The sequence below is a fragment of the Primulina tabacum genome, chromosome 9 (genome assembly GCF_025594145.1).
Source record: "Primulina tabacum isolate GXHZ01 chromosome 9, ASM2559414v2, whole genome shotgun sequence".
In the NCBI taxonomy this organism is placed as follows: domain Eukaryota; kingdom Viridiplantae; phylum Streptophyta; class Magnoliopsida; order Lamiales; family Gesneriaceae; genus Primulina; species Primulina tabacum.
In genome coordinates, this window is record NC_134558.1 from 35,230,487 (window position 1) to 35,253,868 (window position 23,382).

A 23,382-nucleotide genomic window follows, 5' to 3' on the forward strand; every position below is an offset into this window, starting at 1 on the left:
CTGAATGGTCCTCTCAGACTGACCATCTGTCTGTGGGTGATATGCAGTACTCATCGCCAACTTTGAACCCAATGCTGATTGCAAACTACCCCAAAACTTCGAAGAAAACCTGGGAACACGATCTGATACTGTGGTTACAGGCACACCATGCAATCTCACCACATGATCGATGTACATTTTTGCCATTTTCTTATAAGTACAAGTACGATCATAAGGAATAAAATGGGCTGATTTAGACAATCTATCAACAATCACCCAAATGGGCTGATTCCAAACGTAGATAGACAAATCCTTCAATCACAACCACAACTAACCTAGAACCAACTGTTTTACACGCGAATTACATTAATATAGCAAAAAATGAACCTGAGCTTTCCAATTTCCTTCAGCATCCTTCTTCTGCTTACTCACGGCCGCCGAATCGTCCTACCCAAAACAGCAAAGATCCAAGTGAAAAAAGAGTCGAATTCTACAGAAACAAAATCCGGTGAATCGAAACACACCTGTTCCTGAGATGCGCGATTGAAGCCCAATGGATCAGGAATATCGCGCGACGAATTGGAAGCTGAACTATCCGTTAACTCAACGGCCCATCTGCGGCCCGATCCCATTACAGCTTTGTCTTTGTCCATTGTCACACGATTGGAGAAAATATGAAATAAAATCAAGAATCTCACACACTCAGCGTGCGAAACTCATATATATACATGAAACTCGTTGTACGTGTTACTTTTATCTTTATTTGCGAATTCTTTTCCCGTTGCTAATGATTGAATTTCTACTATGCTAATTTATTTATTTTTATTGATCGAATTCATTAATCATTTTTTTATGTTATTCCAAATTATATTATAATTCAAAGTAAAACATATCATTGGGTTTTTTTTAAAAATAATTTAATTTTTAAAATTAATTTCAAAAATAATTAAAAAAACAGGTATGCAAAAATACCCCAATCCGCGCTTACGAAGCGCGGACGCTGCAAATTTAATTTTTAAAATTAATTTCAAAAATAATTAAAAAAACAGGTATGCAAAAATACCCCAATCCGCGCTTACGAAGCGCGAACGCTGCTCACCTGGTGCTCCACGTCCGCGCGACGGAATATTTAGCGACGGAATATATATCAAAACCGTCGCTTTAACCGTCGCTAAAATGGAATCAGCGACGGTTTCAAAACAGTCGCTGTTCCGAAATTTTGGTACATTCCACGCTATGAATAATTGTATATATGCACGCCGCAAATAATAGTATTAACAGCGTACACATGTACGTCGCGGATAATCTTGAACTTTCAACGGCTTGCATCTTTGCAGCATGCAATGTGCGCTGCGGAAAATGAATTTGCGCGCTGTGAAAAACCATTTTTGTTGTAGTGAAGACATAGAAAAAAACTGACAAAAATTCATCACGAAATAAGTTTTTTCAGGAACCTATACTATTCAACCTAGTTTTTTCAGTAACCTCTACTATTCTTGAAAAAACTTATTTCGTGATGAATTTTTCTGTTTTTTTTCTATATCTTCACTACAACAAAAATGATTTTTCGCAGCGCGCAAATTCATTTTCCGTAGCGCACATTGCATGATGCAAAGATGCAAGCCATTGAAAGTTCAATATTATCTGCGGCGTACATGTGCACTTTGTTAATACTATTATCCGCTGCGTGCATATATACAATTATCCGTAGCGTGCAATGTACGACGTTAATGAATACACCAAAATTTCGGAACAGCGACTGTTTTGAAACCGTCGCTAAAATGAGCGACAGTTTGCAAGCCGTCGCTGATTCCATTTTAGCGAAGGTTTATGAAAACGGTCGATTCAATTTTAGCGACGGTTTTGATATATATTCCGTCGCTAAATATTCCGTCGCGCGGACGTGGAGCACCACGTCAGCAGCGTCCGCGCTTACGAAGCACGGACGCTGCTCAACGTGAGCAGCGTCCGTGCTTCGTAATCGCGGATTGGGGTATTTTTGAATACCTGTTTTTTTTAAAATTATTTTTAAAAAAACCCAACATATGTTGTGTTTGAAATGAGAATGAGATCGCATATTAGAGGATTTGGATTAGATCTCCTCCATTATGTAATAACTAGTATTTAACACGTGCGATGCACGGGATGATATTATTATTAAAAATTAGTAAAAAATGAATAGATATTTAAATTGAAAAAAATAATATAATTATAAAAAAATAAAAATAAAAATTTTTTTCGCTAATTTTAAAAAACTTTCTTAAATACATATGTCGATTAATTTTTTTTGCTAATAATCACTATCATATATCAAAATTTTAGATTGTGTTAGCTTAAGGCAATGACATGATGCTTATCGTATTTAGTATATTGATTTCGACCACCAACCTTAATATATATTTAATTCTTTGATTTTCGAGAAGCTATATATTATTATTTTTTAACGTGTGATAAAAAAATATTTTTAAATCACATTCAAATAAAATTAATGAGAAATTCTTTTTTAAAAATTCAGTAATTTCGTCTAAATCCACATTCACAAAAAATTTTGTGACATGAGACGTGTTTGACATATTTGAATAACAACAATAATTGTTTCATCAATATATTTATCCAAATGGGTTGCGATTTTATTTAAAAAATCACTTCATAATATACACAACAGCCTATTATTCTGAAAGAAAAATTAAAATGTGATATAAGTAAATTATGTATAAATCAGAAAAGTTATTTTATCAACATTTACTATGTGTATTCCAAAACAACGTCAATAAATTTTATAAGGTATCTTCTAATAAGATGTGTACTTTCTTTATAATTGGTTTAATCATTTCTATTACGGGACATTTTATACTATCATGTATCTGTAAACTTTGTAATATAGAAGAAAATTATCACATTAGTAATTCGTAATAATTAAAATTTTGTACAAATAGAAGAATAATATTTTTTACTTCTCGATCATAAAAGACATATTTCAAACTTGATGTCTCGTTGTTTCCATATGTAGGTAGTTCATAACAACGAACAAATCTAAATTTAAACGAACATTACATCTTGGAAGGATTCAACTCATATATGGTGCTGAAAAGAGGAGTCATTTCAGAATTCAATTTTGGAGTAGATAAATTTGGTAAAATAAATAGAATAAAATTGATTTCTAATATAATATGCAATATTGCATTATTTATAATTTAAAATTCAAATAAGACATTCCAAGAGACAAAAAATATACATTGGACGCTTTTGACATATTATACCATACATTAACTCTTTAACCAATCAAAATAAATTGCAAAAAATACATAATAAAGAAGAAGGCTACGTAAGAATTAATGAACTATGGAACTAAGAACAAGTATTCAAGTTGAGTCTTCCATGATTTATTATTTTCCTCCATTGCAGCCACATTACTGAAATAATAATAACAATAATAAAGATTAAAGTAAAATAAAGACAGTGCACATACATGCTACATGCTTATAGCCGAGAAGATAAATGAGATTAAGACCTTTAGCAGTACTTGGAATTTGAACAAGGATTTTGTCGTGACAAAAATTTGTGTGACACGGTTTCACGGGTCGTATTTTGTGAGACGAATATTTTATTTGAGTCATCCATGAAAAAGTATTATTTTTTATGCTAAGAATATTACTTTTTATTGTAAATATCGGTTGGGTTGATCCGTCTCATAGATAAAGATTCGAAAGACCGTCTCACAATAGATCTACTCTTTGTCATATGAAATTTTTTAATATCTACCGTAAACTAGGAGGAGAATGAGGAAGAAAATGGGAGAAGACGAGAGTGAAGAGAAAAAATTAAAATGAAATTTGAGAGTATCAGAAAGAGAATGTTAAATTTGGGTTGAATTTATAATGAAAAATAATAATTTAATATGTTTTTTTTTCTATCATGAATGATATAATTTTCTTAAATTTGAATAATAAAAAAATAATGTTTGAAGAAATATTTGTGACAAAATATTAAATAATAATTGTTTTTATTTAAAAGTAAATATATACAAGGTTATAATAATAATAATTATTATTTAATTTTCAAAATATATATAGAAGAAAGAAAATTAGAATTGAGATATTTTAATCATTATAATAAAATATTCAAAATTAACCAACAATTTTAAAATCAATCAAACACCACTAAATTATATTTTTATTTTTATTTTTAATTTTCTTATTACACTAAATTATCTATCGTTCATTTATCGGTACATAAAAGTTAATGTAATAATTTAGTGGGGATGTTTTGGAGGGATCATCCCAACTGTCCCCACCCAGTAGCAGCAGCCGCCTCTTTCTCCTAGCCGTCCTCCGCCACACCACCGCCGTACGGTTCATCGGAGTAAACGACCTCGCGCCTCCGACACAGATTACCCAGGTCCTCAAACAATAAACCACCGAATCAAAAATTATTTTTTGTCCCGATGATGTTGTAATATCTTTTAACACCATCGACTGAGTTAACGTCGGTTTCTCCGCCCCAAGACTGAAGCTTTTTTCCACAATCTCTGTGCCGCCGCAGTTACTGCACATCTTCAGTTCCATAAATTGAATTATGCCTTCACTAGTCAGTCCCATTTTCAGTTCCATTCCAAACCCACCGAAAGTAACTCGAAGGGATCATTCTTCCTTTAATTTCACCGTTTCAATGATGCATATGCCAAAAAGAAGGTAACTTTTCTCGCCTTACTGTTCCTATTTACGGTTCAATCAACGTGTGTTTTGTTAATAGATTGTATTTCTTTATTTTGATTACAGTGTTGATTTGTTTGACTTGCATCAAGAACTGGTTCCTTATGCTGAGGCTTGGTCATGGCAAAATGCTGTTGTTGAAGAGAAAAAATTGTTGAACGAAGAGGGTAAAGATTTGACTGACACTTTGATCATTTTGCAACACAACCCTGTATACACATTGGGTGCTGGTAGTAAGGAAGAGTACTTGAAGTTTGATGTACAAAATACATCTTTTGAAGTGCATCGAACCGAACGAGGTGGTGAAGTCACGTATCATGGCCCTGGTCAGGTATATGATACTGTATGTGTTCTACATTCTGTTGAAACTTGACTTGATCCCACACTGTAGTGGATCTTAAAGTTGAGTACTGTAGAGCAAATGAGCCACGCCTGGCTTTCTCTCTCAGTGAGGGTTGATAGGTGGAATGTATTTGGTATTTTGTTCTTTCCGATCTGTACTCATTTCACAAATCCACCAGGCATTCCCCCGACCCAGAGGAGGCAATCGCCCTTGGTCGGAAATGTTTGCAATTTTTATGCATATATTTCTAACAGCACAAGTAATGTAAAGTCTGTTCCACCCACCAAAATTTTGGGCTGTGCACCTAGGTACTCTAAGTTGGTGGTATAAAATAAATGCTCAAGATCATTTAAATTTTAATGACTTGGAATAGATGCTGTCGAAACACATTTGTTTGATTTAAAATGGATGTTTGGGTCTAAAAACATATCATAAAATTGAAATTCATGTGACTATGATGCTAATGTTTTGTTCTGAATGTTCCACGTGCTTGCTGCATTGTAGCTGGTCATGTACCCCATACTCAATCTCCGTTACTACGAGATGGATGCTCATTGGTACCTCAGGAAACTTGAAGAAGTGGTCATCCGTGCTCTTTCCTCGACGTTTTCTATTGAAGCTTCACGTGTCGAGGGCTTAACTGGTGTTTGGGTTGGTATGTCTAACAATCTTTTTTTTGCCTTGAACAGTCTCAATGCTACTCATAATTCAGAATTCCTCTAAATAAATTTCCGTGCTCTAGAATTCTGATAAGCTCTTATTAACCTTTTTTGTGTCCCTCCTCTATTTGGCATAGCATTCTTGAATCTTGATAACTTGAAATCTTGTTAATTCATCTTGTGTTCTTTCATATCTCTTCAGTGTTAACTATTTTTAACACCCTTTTGAATCCTTCAGGAAACCAGAAATTAGCAGCCATAGGTATAAAAGTATCAAAATGGATAGCATATCATGGCCTGGCGCTGAATGTCACCACGGATATGAAACCCTTTGAACAGATAGTTCCATGTGGGATTCGGGATCGTCAAGTTGGAAGCATAAAGGCGCTGCTGCAAGAAAACTTTTCATCTCAAGTAAATCGACAAGTGCATAATCACGATAATGGTTATTCAGAATTGATTGATGCCACTCATAAATCGCTGATTGAAAAATTTTGTGAAGTTTTCCAAGTTGATATCCGGAATAACATATTCAGTCAGGTGTCTCTCAAGGAAAAACTGTTGAATTAACATGCTGAAAAACAGACGCAGAAGATTCAATCAGAATTTATCCAATACAGTTTGCCCATTATAAAGAGACTGCAATGCTAGTCTGTTCCCTTTTCTGTTAACACATTTTTTGTAATTTATGTTCATTCTACATATTGTTGTATTTATGTCATTTCAATTGACACGGTTCAAAAGTATCACAATAATGGAATGAACTCAAAATCTTAATATATGCCTTTTCCGTTTTCTTGGAAAAGTTTGACAGCTGTGTCATGGAAGAATAACCATGTGATTTTTAAAGTTTCAATAGTGTTAAATTGTTATCATCCAAGAATAACAATTAACAGTGTTTGTACATTGGTTTCTCCCCTTATGTTTTATGCATGTTATGGGTTGTATTGTTTTGTCTTCACCACTAGAGCTATATAAAATCTTTCATCCCAACTAGTAATTGAGGATGAATGATTGTTGCATCAAAAGCAATAATCAATAAGAAAACCAATTCGCTCGCCATATTTAAACACAATGAAACCAGCGATCAACTGACTTTCAAGTTGGTAATGATCAAACACACCAAATTTTTGGATCTTAAATAGCAAAGAGTAACAAAAAAACATTCCCACGACTCTCAGTTGTCTCGTACAATTGCCGAGAATAGCAACTGGTTGATATTGTTAGAGCCTGGCTCCTCCACTCCCTCTGCAAAATCAAAATTGTTTGAGTATGTAACAAGTGAGATCAAATGACTTCGCAGTCACGGACTAACTAAGCAAAGGTAACTTAAGTCTTTATATCAACATTTACACTATAAAATTCAACCAAAAAATAACCTGTTTTAGCTCTGACTTGAACAGTCCATTCATCAATAATCTGTAAATCATAAACAAAAGCTTTACACAACAGCCACTCTACTTCAAGAAACAGTGAGAAATAGCCACCAAGAATGTCAAAATGTGCAGCGAGGCTACCAGATATCAATTCATGCAATGATACTTGAAAAAACAAACCTCGCCACTTAAATATTGGTTGCTTGCTGGCACATGATGCAATACTTTATGCAGCACATGGAAAATGCAACCCGTAGAAACTAAAAACATATTTTAAAATTCCTATCAGTGGCCTATATTTATCGTTAATCGTGGATGGAAGGCTTTAACAACAGTAGTTCAAATCAAGATAGTCAACATAGAACCTGGTTGAAGTTCTCATAAGAGAGATCATCATCATCACAAGCCATGGGAACACCTGCAGAAACTTGCAATCTCTGCAGAAGCGCCTTGTTCCCCACCAAGACTGTTCTAGCTTTATCAATCAGATCCTGCAGGTTGACAAGACTGAAACACGTTCGAATACAAGTGTGCTCAATGAAAAGCGATAAATTATCCTACTTAATCATCATGGAAAATGGTAATAACAGCAAGTACTTGGGCTTTGTGAGAAAAATAACTCAAAACTGTGAGAAAACATCAAATATCGGTTTACAATTTGAACAGGGGTCTAAAAATCAAAGTAACTCCATTTATTTACAACTGTTAATTGATTGGCAACCTATATTTCTCTTCCCATAATTACATACTTTGTTGACATTGTTGACACAAACACAAAGAATTCGATTTAGATTTCCAAAAGATACGCGCGGAATCTCCTATCCTTCAATTGCCCATTTTATACTAATAAATTAGTATCGATTCATATTGAAGAAACAACTCAAAACTAATAATAATTCAAAATAAGACAACTTATAGTTCAGTAGGCGGAAGCACTATACAAAAATTTCAAGCACAAAACACAAAAATATTCTCTCGCAAGTCGCATATAACATCGGGGCGTACCTGTTTAGCAGCTAACAGTTCCCTACACTGGTTCTTGAGGGATGACATTTCTCCTTCGATTTTTTTCAACCGACCCACAAGATTCATGGGATTAGCCTAGCAAAATTGAACACACACTCAGAGTGGCCAAAAAATAGAGGAAGATAAATGAAAGAAGAACAGAATACATTATCGGGGTAGAGTTGATGGAATTCTTCGCGGAGCTTATGGTGAACCATGGAGAGGTCGCGGTTGGCTTTGGAAAACAGGAAGAGCAGCCCGTCTACTGCTTGGTGACTCTCCATTTCTCACTTCTGCTTCGAAAATTTGAAATGAAAGCCCCAATTTCTGAGTTCAAATCTCGCCCCATGCTTTTCATTGTTAAAAACTTTATAGTTAACAACAATTAAATAATATTATTTTTGCTAAAAAAAACAATAGAATAATATTACTAAAATTTTGGAACAATTCAACCAAAATAAGCGAAAGTTGTGATTTAAAATCTAATTTACCGAACCGAATCAAAATAAAATATTTTTGTTGGTATCAAAATTAACTGAAATTTCCTTTCGAAAACAAAATTGAAAGGATGATTGATAAGAGTGATATCCCCGCGGATGTAGGTTATTTCTGTCTTACCACAAAATTGTGTGTCGTTGTTCTTATGCCCTTAATGTTCTTGTTATTCATTTTTCTAGTAATCACTATTGATCAACCTTGATGTTCTTTGATTGTCATTGATATTCATCAACCGAGTTTTTCATATTTTTATGAAAATTGACATATATATTAATGATCCAAAGACTAACATTTGACCGCATTACAGAGGAGAAATACTTCAAATGTAACATAAAATAATCCGAACATACGTATATGATGGTTTAATTAATCGAGATTGTTAGACTTCCGCTATGGGTCAAGGTGAGTATGATACAATCATATATGAATAGGATTAGATATTGGATCCCGTAAAACTTATACAAACTTGATCTACTGTCGTCTATTTTTGTATTAAATTTTTTGAATAACTCGAGTTTCAATTTTGCCTAATCTAGCCTTTGTTTTAGGATTATTGGAGTGGAGAGTATGGTCCAATTACAGAAAACTTCTATGAGACCGCCTCACGGATCAATTTTGTGAGATGGATCTCCTACCCAACTCAATTCATGAAAAAATATTATTTTAAATTTAAAAAATATTACTTTTCATTCTAGTTTTGAACCGGATCGATTCGTCTCATGAATACACACGAGATTTACTCGTCCAATTGTTAGTTTTCTTCTTTTTAGATCGTCCAATTTGTAACGCATCCAGTGTCACTGCTTACATACATTATAAATAATAATAATTATGATATAGTTGATGTGATAATGCATAAACCTATAATTGTCACATTTTCCATTAAAAAAAATTCTAATATGTCGTTTCTCACATTATATTAGTTAGTTAGAGACTCAGATCGTAATTTCAAAATTTGGACACATGATTCTTTCAAGTTTGGTTCGTTTTCACTGCCTATATATAGATTAAGATTGGCCTCACCTTTCCTCCTAGCTTGAAAAAGGAGCAGTACTGTCTATTGTTGAATACGTCGAGTTTGTCTTGTACTTTTTAACATTGAGAACCCACAACCTCTATATTTTTAGTGCACTTGGGGTAAATTCAAATGGCCAACACAATAACCAGTAAATCATGCTAACCAGATAAACTACGTCGCGCAAACCTTATACGAACTAAGACCTCTCGATAGTTGTCCCTGTCCATAATTTTGACTTGGGTAGTATGTTCCACAACAAATCTTTATCACTTGTCCGAGTGCATGTTTATTTATTGTATTAATAATATTGTGGTCCAATTAACGTTGCCGTCGAAAACTTCTATTACACCGCCTGTATGGATTTGTTCGTGTTACTTACTATATGGGGAGACTTCTAAGTCTTGATCCAAGGACTGTAAAGAGACTTCAGCCGTAGATGGGATTTGGGTAAGTTGGGTATTATACAAAATTATATTTTGCCATCGATATATATGTGTATATATATATGGTTTTATTGTACTTATAATCGTATATCACCTATGATAGCATACATCAATTTTGGTAACTGGTAAGGCTAAGTTCTAACTTGTGCTTTCGGTATTCTTAAATTCACTTTCGTACTATTTTTGGCCTCTTCGATTCCAAAATTTAACTAATTTTCGGTTTTTATAACTAATTGGATTTAATTTAATTCGAAATCGAGTCAGGTTATATTAACGATGGAAAAAACTATTTGTTATGCACCTTTTCTCTTCAAGTCTTTTAGCTCATAGACCAATACATGTAAAAAGAAAATAATTAGCTCGGGAAGTTGTCTGAGTTAGTGGAGTACGTGAACGTTTCACGAATGGTCAGGAATTCGATTCATCCTAACAACACTTTCTCGGAAAAGCATGTCACATAGTGATTTCACAACATGGTCTGTACCAATAATTTAGGACCACATCCATCCTTCTTATTATTCAAATTAAAATTTATATATGTCATCTAAATTAAATATTTTTTAAAATAAAATGATTTTTAATATCAAAATAAATTAAATAAGTTTTATTATATGCTCAAACTGAACGGTTTGTGGATGAATTAGCTTTAAAAATCTTTCTTTTTTGGTTGTTAGTGGGTTGACGAGTTGACCAATTAGGTCAAGTATTTCTACACTCCTAATTGGCTTTACTGTGTGTAATTTTTCAAGGAAGCTTCCGAAGAAAAAATCATTACATATATGAAAATAAATAAATGAATATCTGATTTTTCATAATACATTTATTCGAGGCATACACAAAAACATGAAGATATTTTAATATCGTCAAGAATTAATCAAGCTAGCTTGTTTGGTTTAACTTTCTTCTCCGATGAATCTATTAAACTGGAATATATATCAGTGCATTAATGCACGCATTGTATGCTTTTTAAAATCTCTTTTAATTATAATTTTACGTTTTGATTAATTAAAAATTTTATTTAAGAATTGATTGACCCGACCCAGTCTACTCAATTCAACCGGATTACATCAATTCACATTATTAATCGCGGGACAAAATGCGTATTTCGACGTGATGTTTTCTTAGGAAAAAAAGAATAAAAGAATATAAATTGATATGCATAATTAATATATGTCAAAAAAAGACTTGGGAAATTACAAACAATTAGTCTTACGCGTAGAGACTAAGAAAATCGAGTTTAGAACGAAGACCGAGAGAAATGTATTTTTATATTTTTTGCGATATTGATTTGTTTATATATGTTTTAAAATTTGATTTAGTCGGTTACATTTTTTTTTACAATTTTAATATTTCTTCCTTGACTTGAAAGCATTGCAGCATTAACGTATGTTGTGTCACGTTCAGTGTTTCCAATAAAAAATGACTAAAATTCTGAAAAAATGAATACCAAAATCGTACAAATTAAGGTAAATGTATACGGCAAAAAATGCAATTTTTTCTTTGAGTTCGAGTCGAATAAGCAACACCAATTTGTGATATGAGATTTATTTCTCATTTGTGAGATTTATTTAATTTTCTAGTATGTGATAATTTATTTGGGTCATATTTCAATACAAAATCGAGCAATATCATCATAAAATAAAACATCCCACGAGTTTGACACAGAAGAACAATGAATAAATAGCCAAAAATAACCAAACTTCCATATTTAAAAGCAAAGGTAATGAGAAATACATTGAAATAAAAATAGTGGGTGACGTGCGGTCTTGAAATATTCTATTTAAATATGAAGATAGGTAGCTGATATATCCCACCATAAGCTAGCGTCGTGCCCGTTCAGCTAAATGGCCACTCTCACTATGAAATTTAATTCTCCACTTCTCCTCATTTTTCTTTCGTGTTTTTCACACCAAATCCATGCTTTGGAAGGACCAGAATCTGCCTCCGAAACCCATTTTCACACTGTTCAATTAAGCTCCTTTTTACCAGCTTCTGCCTGCACTGATCCCCCGACAACCAAAGGTCGCAGATATTCTCTTTTATCTGGTGTAACATGTTTTAATATTTCCTCTCACTTTTGTTTATATTTAGAATGGTCATATATATTTTTTCATCTGTGTGTGTGGATTTTTTTAAAAAATTACAATCCCGGCTTCATCAATATATATTGATAATGATATATATCATTTATATATGATCATTTATGATCTTTTTTCGTTATACGTTGATGCTTCTAGTACTTTTGGTCTTATGTAGTCTTATTAATAATTAGGTGTAAATATAGGAGAGATCAGAAGATTCAGTGAGTGAGTATATGTCTGTTGTGTGTGGTGTATATATAAAATCATACATGCGACTCACTGTTTTCTCAAGTGGGATAATATGGTGAGCAAAATCCAAAAACCTTGGTTTTCTACTGGGAAAATGTTTACTTTAATTTTCTAAAAATTAAATATAGAATTTTAGAAATATTTTATTTGAGAGGATGGCAAGTACTTTTAGCAGATCTAGTTTTATCCATGCACAAACATTATATTGGATGTGAAATCTAGGCAAGAATAGGACACTATTTTGCTGTGTTGATCTAGTTTTCAAGTCTGTATCATCCAACATGAAACAGGTCACAACAAGAGGGAATCAACGATCAAAGTTTTTAGCCGGCATGGTCCATGTTTTCGACAAGGTCAAGACAAGACCGCCACCGCGATGCCATCCCTGAGTGAACTCTTTTCCCACGATCAACTGAGGGTGGACTCGATCCATGCTCGACTAGCTCCAAAATCGAACACAAACAAAGTCGATGAAAGCAAAGTCAACCTCCCGGTGAAATCTGGCCGAACCCTCGGTTCCGGGAACTACGTGGTGACCGTTGGCCTTGGGACCCCGGCAAGGACCCTGTCCCTCATCTTTGACACCGGTAGCGACCTGACATGGACTCAGTGCGAGCCCTGCATTCGGTCTTGCTACAAACAACAAGATCCTATCTTCGACCCTTCTACATCGAGCTCATACTCGAGTATATCATGCAATTCGGCTATATGCTCTCAACTCGTATCTGCCACAGGACACAACCCCGGCCTGCCTTTCCGGATCTACATGCCTATACTCGATACAATATGGTGATTCGTCCTTCACAATCGGATACTTTAGCAAAGATGAACTGACACTATCTGCAACCGATGTGATACCAAATTTTCTTTTTGGCTGTGGCCAAAACAACGAAGGATTGTTTGGCCTCACTGCAGGAATAATAGGCTTAGGAAGAGACCCTTTATCACTGGTCTCCCAAACAGCTCAACAATATGGCAAATACTTCTCTTATTGCCTTCCATCTCTTTCAAGTTCAACAGGATACTTGTCACTAGGCAAAAGTTCGTCCTCAAATAACGTAAATTTCACCCCGTTCGTTAGCTCACAGGGCACATCATTCTACTTCATCGACATAATCGCTATAACCATCGGGGGTCAGCAGCTACCCATCAACCAATCCGTTTTCAAGACTGCTGGAACCATTATAGACTCCGGTACTGTCGTAACACGACTCCCGCCTGGAGCGTACAGCGTGATGAGCTCGGTGTTCAAGCAGCTAATGGCCAGGTACCCGAGCGCACCAGCTGCTTCGATCCTCGACACTTGCTTTGATTTCAGCAATTTCACAACCGTGACGTTTCCAAAGATAGCTTTCACCTTCGGCGGAAATGCGGAGGTTGATTTGGCTCCTCCGGGGATACTCACGGCCGCAAGCTCATCTATCTTTTGCCTTGCTTTCGCGGCGAATAAAGCTGCAACTGATGTTGGGATATTTGGAAACACTCAGCAGAAGACACTGAATGTGGTGTATGATGTTGCTGGGGGGAACTTGGGATTTGGCACTGCTGGTTGTAGCTAAGTAAAATTCTAGCATAAGGACGGGAAGTTGGAATTGGAATTGGAATTGGAATTTGGAAGTTAAGGACGAGGTGTATACATTTACTTACCTTCACAGGAAAATCATATACTTACAATTATCATATGACTTTATATTTTATTAATTGTGTGTTTTGATTGATGAATTTGATTTGGAGAGTTAAATTTGGTATGAGCTTAGGAATGTATTTCAGATAACACTGGTATTGGATTTCAACCACAATTATTATTGAAAGTGTATAACCGAATAAAGAGTAAATTATAAATTCACCAAGGTTGCATTTGGGAATAGTGATTTGAAATCCATGAATAAAACATGTAAGTGTAGTATTTGAAGTTTATGATTTTGCTTTGTCTTAAATAACAAAAATACATTTGAAATTCATGAATTTCAAAGTCATGTATCCAAATGTAGCTTAAATTTTGTTCACCAAGGTAAGTCCATGAATCTTAAAATCGATATCGAATAATCGTGTATTACATGAAATATTTAAAGCATAAAAAATTTAATACATATCATAATGACCAAAGATCGAAGGGGGCTTGTGGAAATTATGTTCATAATTAATATAGAATATAATTATGAATTGACTTTGATTAATGAGGTCTTGCCACAAGTTTATTTTTCTTTCAAATTTATTACAAGATGATGTATGAAGTTTATATGGGGTCTAGAGAAAATAATTAAACGGAAGGTCCTAGTTTATGGATGGAATTAAAAAAAAAAAAGTGGGAAAAGGAGAAAAACAAATGAGATACTAAAATTGTTTATGGAGTTTGCCAAGGCAATAATGTATTAAATATAATCTATATCACACTTTTTTGAAAAAAAAATATGCGAAAATGAACAATTTATAAAAGAGAACATTTATGAATTTCGTCGAAAATAAACAAATTAAATAACTTTTTGAACAATTCTTGTTCTCCTAGCTAGATGGTCGGATTATTTCATGCTATAAAAAAAAGATGTATTCCGACATTACATATCCAATGATTCAAAAGTATTATTGCACGAGTTCCACGGAAAATATATATAGATCAAACAAATTATTTTATCATATAGATATTATCCTCATGGTAGCAGAATGACTCGGATCAGTTACGTTGGGGGCTCCTTGTAGGTGTGCATAAGTACAAGGAGTGACTGATTGCAGCAAAACGAGTATCGACCTAATTTATTTATTTTATGAAAATGAATATATATTGATAATCCCAAAAGAAATGTTTTATTAATATGTCAATATCATGAAAATGAGTAGGTTTCTTGTTAGACAGTCTCACGAATCTTTATCTGTGAGACGAGTCAACCCTACTGATATTCACAATAAAAAGTAATACTTTTAGCATAACAAAATACTTTTTCATGAATGACCAAAATAAGAGATCATTCTCACAAAATACGACCCGTGACCGTCTCATACAAGTTTTGCCCGTCTTAATAACTATTAAAATTACAAAAAATCCAAGTATAACCGATTAAAATTTAAATTTGACAATATCTACAAACACATAAGACATTATAATTTAACAACTAAATCAAAACGATATCATTTTTTATTTGTTTTGTTCTATCAACAAATAAGATATTTATATCTAAAACAAACTAGTAAAGTTTATACTTCACCAAATTTGATTGGATTGTAATCGATTAATAGATAGTAATTGTACTTTGAGAGATGTTTTCTGTTACAGGCAATGGACAATTTGCATGTAATAATAACCAAATAAATTTAGAAATGAAATTTGTATCCAGTTTTTTCCCTCCGCTCGAGGGATAATTTTGCTCGCACGTTTTTCATAGATCAATAACATATTCTGTATGCATAATTCATATGATATTGTATAGGATATCAATCTTGTGAAATGAATTTTGCATAACAAATTAATTTTGTTATATGAATTTTCCATCTGATTCGGTCCATAAATAATAATAATAAAATTGCAATCATTCAATTCCATATCTGTCACAAGTCTCCCTCAAAAAAAAAAATCATCTGTCAGAAGTCAGTACCAAACAAGAAGAAGAAAACGAAACTGTTCACAGCTCAAGAAAGAAGAATCCAACGTAATCATCTTTATAGCCAAACACAACTCAAACAAATAAATATCCAATAATTGACTTTGAGGTTAGATACATCCAACCATATTCAGAGGTAATTGAAATTTGGCCACCCCTCTTAGTAGTACATTTTCAGACTACCAAGTTTTCGTCAGTATTCAACATTTTAAAAAAACTCGAGAAGTTAAAAATTTAATAAGTTTTTTAGAAATTATTTACAAAACATCATCTTTTTTGTTTAAAAGGGAGAAACACATGGTAGGGCTGGTCATCATCAACAAATAGCAAGAGAACAGCCAGCCAAACATTCTGGCCCCAAAAAAAGCACGACTGAGAATGAGTATGGAGCTATCAGAACTCCATTTTTATCAAAACAAAGGCATATTTCAAGAATGGATTACCTGCACAATAAACAAGGTGAAATCACCATTGACAATTAATAAACACCGTAGACCTTAAGGTTACGACAAATTGCCAGCACTTTCTGCTTTGCAGACTTTGTACTAAAAGCAATTTCTTGGATCCTGTTTTTTCTAAAGCGCTTAAATCCATCAACCATTGAATTGCAAATAAATTACACGCTGACTACTAAAACACACGCAACACTAAAACGGCCAATGATTCAGCTGATGTAGCCTTATAATGAATGCATAGGTAGCATAAAGACTGGAATTTTAGTAGTTTATAGGCTGCCTGTGAATGACACAGAAAAAATATAGAACAATGACGAATAAGAGATGAAAAGACGAAAGAAATGGTTGATTAATTCCCACCAGTGGCTACTATCTACATTTCCCAATTCCCATTTCTAAATGGATTTCATTATTTTCTTCACCATCATTATGAATTTCAGAAACTTAGCCTCAGTAAAAATGGGAAAGAAAGTCTAAACATTATTCATTATTATCATCATTTTCACTTTCACCACCACTGCTCATTGGCAAAACCTTACTCGTGGGTGTGGCGATATCAACAAAAGTCGCAGAACTCATCTCCATTTGGCATATCCTCACCGCACCAAACAACCTCTCCGGCAACTCCTCCTCCGTCTGTGACTCTACCAGAAAACCCATATCAACAGTCACTGCCGTTACGCATCCCAACGCAAGCCGTAAAATCGCCGTAGCTATAGTCGAGCTGCCAATGTCCACGTCAATTTCCAAATAGTTTGGGCCCCTATGATAGTAGCAACTCAAAGCCTTGCCCAGCAAACACGCCGAATAATTCCCGACAGCAGTTTTTACAATCCACGGTCCTTTCACAATTTTATTCACGATTTTGAACCTGCTATTGCGAAATGCGTCCGATCCATTGATGAATTGATACAGCAACGGATGCGAGTTTATCGACTCACCCACTTTCGTAGCAAAATAAAAAACCGCGGAGTGATGCTCACGGCCTGGTACTTGGAGATTTATCGCGATGACGAAGGTTTTTGACTTTTCATGATTACTGGAGCCATGCAACCCGTTCATAACGCGGTTATCGGATCGCGCCAGAACGTCATCGATTTTCGCGTTGGATCGGAGCCAATCGACCCCAGCCGGATTCAGCAGCCACTCTCCGGCGGGGACTTTGATTTTCTTCGTGAAATAATTTGGTCCACGGACGGAGAAAACATCCCCTGGAGGCGATGCCCATCCGCTGCATCCCCTGTGGAGATCCACATGTTTCAATGATCCACCGTTGATCGTCCCTTCTCTCCAATCATCAATGTCACCGGCAGTGGAAGCGAAGGAAGAGGTGGAAGAGCGGTGGCTGTGTTGGTGTTTTTTGTGTTTGTTCTTCTTAGGACACATGTTTTAGGCTGTTAATTTCTCTCTCGCCGCGGCGTCGGAGGCTCCGCCGTGGGTTTTACAATCACTATAGAGTGAGCAGGGAGGAGGACTGAGTGGCCTCCGGTTAAATTAGGAGGAGGAGAACACTTACCCTCGGAATTAAAGGAAACAACGAGAATGCCATTTCTCGTACATTTGTTTTTTTTTTCCCGTTAAATAACATTTATACATGGTATATATTATATCTACTCGCATTAAATTAATAATATTTTTAAATCGCGTCTTTATAAAAATCAGAAGCAAATATTATACAAATTATATAAAATTAAATATCATTCAAGGGAATGTATGAGTCGTGTGCCGCACATGATTTTTTGTCAGACAATCTAAATTTTTAATTAAAAATATTATACGTAGAAGATTTTGTATCACAAAATTGATATCGACTTGTAAGATCATTTTATAAGAATTTTGTATTGTCAAATATGATTTATAGCTAGTTAACGTGTTTTATTAGTCCTAAATTCAATTGTCAATATTTTTAAAAAATATGATTATTATTATTAGTGTCGTAAAACAATACGTGAAGTGTTGGTATATTTTATAGTACTGAGTGAGAATCTTGTTCAGTAATTTAAAAGCAAGTAGTAAAATAATGAAGAATGAAGCAGAATGGTGGGATTGAACGGCATGGAGTTGCGTGTACCCAGTTTTCCACGGCTAAAGTGTCAAAACGAAGACAAATAACAATTTAACCTTTCTTACACTTCACGCATTTAATATCATATTTCTTTTATGATTTGCTTTCAGTCATATGTCCACTTCAAATCTGGCTCTGGTTTATGTAATAAATATGTTACTGCAATACTCTAAGCGCGCGTTTGACCGGGATGATTAGGTGGGTTTATTTTTTTTAATCCATCTAATCACATGTTTGGTATGATTGATTATTTAATCAAGTCTATCCCTTCTATGAATGATTAGATTATATTAGGTAGGTTAAAATAATACATCCTCACCCCCTAGAATTATTTATCTCACTCTTAATCCATCATATTTTTCCAATTTTACCCTTCTCCTAAATTCAAATTCACCACCACTTCCTTCCACCGACCGCCCACCGCCAACGACCGCCGCCGCCCGATTGCCACCGCCGGCCGACTGCCGTCGCCGACCGACCGCCGCCGCCTCCTCCTCCGGCAGACCGCCGCCGCCTTCTCCGGCCGACCGCCGCCGCCACTTCCAGCCGACCGACGCCACCTCCAGCCGACCCCGCCGCCACTTCTGGCCGACCGCCGCCGCCCCCACCGACACACAATTAGAAGGACAGTTTTGTCAATTCATCAAAAAATTATTACTTATAACATTTTTATCCATCATATCAAACATAATATTAGTTTATCATTATATATTATATTTCTACTTCAATCATTCTTTTTATCATTTTTTTTTAATCATTTCATTAAGAGACTAAACTCTTAATGACTCTTTTATATATATATAGACTAAACTCTAAGGCAAACATATTGCGAGTATATATTTATATATATAATATATTATTTTTTATTATAATTTTGTAATTATATATAATTAATTTAAATAAAATATAAATATTTATGACTATGTCTTCATTAAATAATTGTTTTTTTATTGGTTGATTGAAAAATTAGAGAGAGAATGAGTGGTTGAAGGAAAAAAATTAAGGAAAATAAAAATAAATAGACTTCACCATCACATCACTAATAAGTTTAATACATAGATAAATCATTATTCTTGTGAATGATATCAACTCCATGTTAATTATTTAAACCAGCAATCGAACATATTATTAATACTAGTTATTTTGCACACACGATATATGTGTGTATAATCTTTTTTTATCATTATCGATGGACTAAAATGAAATTTGACAAATTATGGAGGTACTTAATTGATATTTGAATTTTTTAAATAAAAAATAAAAATAAAAGTGTGTTGAATTTTTTTTTAAAAAAAACAAAAAACATAAGTGTAATATTAATATCATATAAGGGTAAAATTGGAAGAAAAAGTTGGTATCTTTCTTAGGTGGTTACTATCATGGCCACAACTTTAATAAAATAGAATAGATATAATAGATTATGTATGCATATTATTAATTATAAAGCATTTTGATTTAAATATGATTCTACAAAATATATAGGGCATAACGTAAGTGATAATAACTGGAAATAAACATAAAAATTTAGTCATTAATTAAATCAAGTTGAAATACGTATAAGTTTTCATTACCATTTCTGCACCGTTTCGTCGAGCCATTGTGTTTTTTCCCTAATATATGCTAAAAGGACAGATCCAAAACCAAATATTAGTGACAAAAAGTAAATCAACAAAAAGAGAGAAAAAATAATGCTACTTGTAAAACATAATATTTTTTTCAGGAAGTAAAACGTAATTCTTGAATATTGTACAAGATGAAAAATAGAAAATGAAATGACAACCATTGCTTCCATGGTCAAGAACGCTAAAATTTTACTGGGAAAAATTAAAAATGCACAATGTAAAAGAGGATATAAGAAATTTGTGAAATTCATTCAAAAATACAATTAATGTGAGGGACAAAATTAGGCTTTCAAGGGAAGTCACAACGATCAGATATACTAAGGTCCTCTACACTCCGGAACGCAGAGAGGAACCTGAGTAATAGAGAAGTTCAAGCATGGTTTATGACTCTTCATTCAAGGGTGCTTGAAATGAAATTTGAGTCCAAATTAAACAGAAATGTCAAGAAGGAATGTTAAGAATGTCTCCACTGCTAAAACAAGAGGCGCACGCCAAAGATTCGGGTACGTAGCAAGCAAAATAACTCAAGAAACTTTATAGTAAGAGTAAGCTTCATTACATTCTCTCATTATTTTGACGTAAAACAAACGAATCAAAATGGGGAATTTGTAAAACTTGAAATCAAATCACAACATATTTTACAACCAATGTTTTCACAGAGCCATATAGCAACCACTGTCACCAGCCAGTTGGCTGCCCCAAAGCTTTATTTTCACTTTGCATAAAAGCATACACCATGTATACTTCTAGCATCTCAATCAACAATGCTTTATCATCTGCTCAAACTATTTTTTCAACATAACTCACCTATACAAACTGAAAATGCATATGACATCATTTGATTCTGAGTAACGATAAATATTTGAAGGGTAAATCCAGAGTTAACATGTACATCATAGCAGCCAACAAAAAGATACAAAACAATATCAGCCAACAGATATCACATAAGCACTCAAATTCAAAACCGATAAAAAAAAAAAGCACAAGCTTAAGCTATCAAAAGTGAATCTGTGACCTCCTTTCGAGCACCTCCTCGTGGGAAACCTTCCAACCAAAGTACCAATTGAATTCGTCAGAAAGAGATTACACAAAGAAACAACAAACAATAGTAACTCTTTAAAGATCGTGATAATTAAGCATGCTATACAAACAAGTCAATGCAGGAACCACAGAAAGCTACCCACTCTATCGAGGTTCAGTCTCAATTCTCGATGATCACGACGGTAAACCATTTTATAATACCATGACTACGAACATAAGAACTACTGAGATTGTATTTCCAAATTCACTTAAGCAACATTATCATTCTCACTCCAAATGAATATTCCTGGCAACATTAACATGGCAAAGGCAGGGGCATTGCAGGTGATTAGCCAAAGTTTGCTTCTTTATTCAATATTTAACGAAGTACAGAGAGTTGATTTGGCAAAAAAAAATTTTGAAATATAATTCATTAATAGGTCTACTAAACAATTGAAAAAAAATATATTACAGCGAGTCTTCTTACCTCTATTATATTCTGGAAATGGATTAGCTTAGCGCTTGATCTTTTTCGCTCTTTGGGGTTGCCTCTCAGTCGCTAGTTTGTAGATCCAGTAGACCTAAAAAACCGCATCAATTTACATTGAATTGATCGAACAAGATCGTTTTTGAGTTAAGCCTCGATTGCGCTAAACCGTGTGAATACTTGCCAGAGCAATTACGTGGGCAGCAATGAGAATAACGATCAAGAGAGGCACCAATTCCAGAAACCATGGACGAAACGAAGTTTGAGAGACATTCGCCATTCTTTTTTCTTTTCTTCTTCTTCTTCTTCTTCAGCCCTACTGTGTTTGTTGTGCTTGTTTCTTCAGAACCCAAAATTTTTTATTTTACTCGTGGGTCCTCGAATTAATCAATATTTTATTTTCAAGCATAGGCTTGCTACTTTGCTTCGAAAAATCTTGTATGCTATTAACACGCACGCGATTAACAAATCATTTAATTATTTCATAAGATTATTATAGTACTTTTTATAAGATCCATTTAAACGTTCAATATAGTTATACAAAGGTGAGAAAAATACTGTTATTTTTTATATACCGAAGTTTTTATATTGAAAAATACTGAAATTCTCTATATATCCAAAATTTCAGTATAATATGATAACGATAACCACAATTTTATTAATATTAGTATGAATTTTTTAAAATTTTGGTATTTCGATATATCTTAAAAAAATTTGTGGACATATATAGAGTTTTGAATTTGAATGTGAGAACACAATTTTGTGAAAATACGATGTAAATAAATTTTTGTGAAAAGTAACCAACACAATTTTGTGTTTATATTTCATTGATTATAATTTTTTTTTTATGCAAACACGTCGATGTTGGCTCATAAATTAGAAAAAATAGCGTGTGAATAGTCCTCGCGATTAATTTTAGTGCGTAAGAATAATAATCACGAAATGCAATAAATCTATGCATACCATCGTAGAATTTTTTTAAAAAACGCTACAATTAGATTTCGAACTCAAAATCTTGTTCAAAACTTAAGACATGAATTCCAGCTGAATTATATCATTATCGGTTCATCATAGCAATTAGCGATTTTAATTGTCAGCCATTTGACAGATGGAAGGACAATGACCGAGAAATCAATGCAAAATCTCATAGTTAGAAACAAACCATCTACCAAAACTGAAACCTCAGCCGAGGGCTTATCCTGCCGAGGGCTTATCCTTTACTTCAGATATGTAGGGAGTGTTTGGTTGGCAGGATTAAAGGGTATTATTTTTTTATCCTGCCTAGTCAGCTGTTTGGTACGCGTGATTATTTAACCAAGTCAATCCCTCCTATGAATGATTAGGTTATATTAGATAGGTTAAAATAATACCTCATCACCCCCTAGGATTATTTAATACCTCTTATTTTTTCAATTTTACCCCTCTATTATATTCAAACTCACCACCACCGACCGCCGCCGGCCTACCACCGGCCGACCACCGGCGCCGGCCGATTTTTCCGGCTGGCCGTTTCCGGCCGCCGCCCCCATCAGCCATTTCCGGCCGACCATTTCCGGCCGGCCCCCGCCGCCGCCGCGAAGGGGAAGGGCAATTTTGTCTTTTCATCAAAAAATTCAAAATTATCCTACACTTAAAAATCTTACAAAACATAATATTATTTTACACCATATATTACAATCCTACCACAATCATTTTCTTCATCATTTACGTACTAATCATTAGTTTATCATATCCTTCCAACCAAACGTAGCCGTAAAGTTTAAGAAACCGAGACAAA

At 34.2% G+C, this 23,382-nt stretch overlaps 3 protein-coding genes, 1 long non-coding RNA gene and 1 pseudogene across 4 annotated transcripts; 2 read left to right on the forward strand and 3 right to left on the reverse strand.

Annotated features, from left to right (window-relative positions):
• Nucleotides 1–4,139: 4,139 nt before the first annotated feature.
• On the forward strand, nt 4,140–6,313 carry LOC142555544 (octanoyltransferase LIP2p, chloroplastic-like). The gene is made up of 4 exons (XM_075666457.1): nt 4,140–4,670; nt 4,758–5,022; nt 5,539–5,689; nt 5,932–6,313. The coding sequence occupies exons 1-4, from the start codon at nt 4,555–4,557 to the stop codon at nt 6,261–6,263; spliced, it is 864 nt and encodes a 287-aa protein (XP_075522572.1). The 5' UTR covers nt 4,140–4,554; the 3' UTR covers nt 6,264–6,313.
• A 351-nt stretch (nt 6,314–6,664) lies between these two features.
• LOC142555545 (uncharacterized) lies at nt 6,665–8,435 on the reverse strand. The gene is made up of 5 exons (XM_075666458.1): nt 8,242–8,435; nt 8,075–8,170; nt 7,435–7,560; nt 7,073–7,112; nt 6,665–6,941 (listed from the first exon to the last, which is right to left on the reverse strand). Exons 1-5 carry the CDS (start codon nt 8,356–8,358, stop codon nt 6,871–6,873), a joined length of 450 nt encoding a protein of 149 aa, XP_075522573.1. The 5' UTR covers nt 8,359–8,435; the 3' UTR covers nt 6,665–6,870.
• A 3,392-nt stretch (nt 8,436–11,827) lies between these two features.
• Nucleotides 11,828–14,019, forward strand: LOC142555547 (aspartyl protease family protein At5g10770-like; annotated as a pseudogene).
• Nucleotides 14,020–16,738: 2,719 nt separating this feature from the next.
• Nucleotides 16,739–17,972, reverse strand: LOC142555548 (protein ENHANCED DISEASE RESISTANCE 2-like). Its single transcript, XM_075666460.1, has one exon. The coding sequence runs from the start codon at nt 17,795–17,797 to the stop codon at nt 16,892–16,894; it is 906 nt and encodes a 301-aa protein (XP_075522575.1). The 5' UTR covers nt 17,798–17,972; the 3' UTR covers nt 16,739–16,891.
• Nucleotides 17,973–20,921: 2,949 nt separating this feature from the next.
• Nucleotides 20,922–21,985, reverse strand: LOC142555550 (uncharacterized). The gene is made up of 3 exons (XR_012822430.1): nt 21,790–21,985; nt 21,606–21,699; nt 20,922–21,142 (listed from the first exon to the last, which is right to left on the reverse strand). It is a non-coding gene; the product is annotated as an uncharacterized LOC142555550 (long non-coding RNA).
• Nucleotides 21,986–23,382: the final 1,397 nt, after the last annotated feature.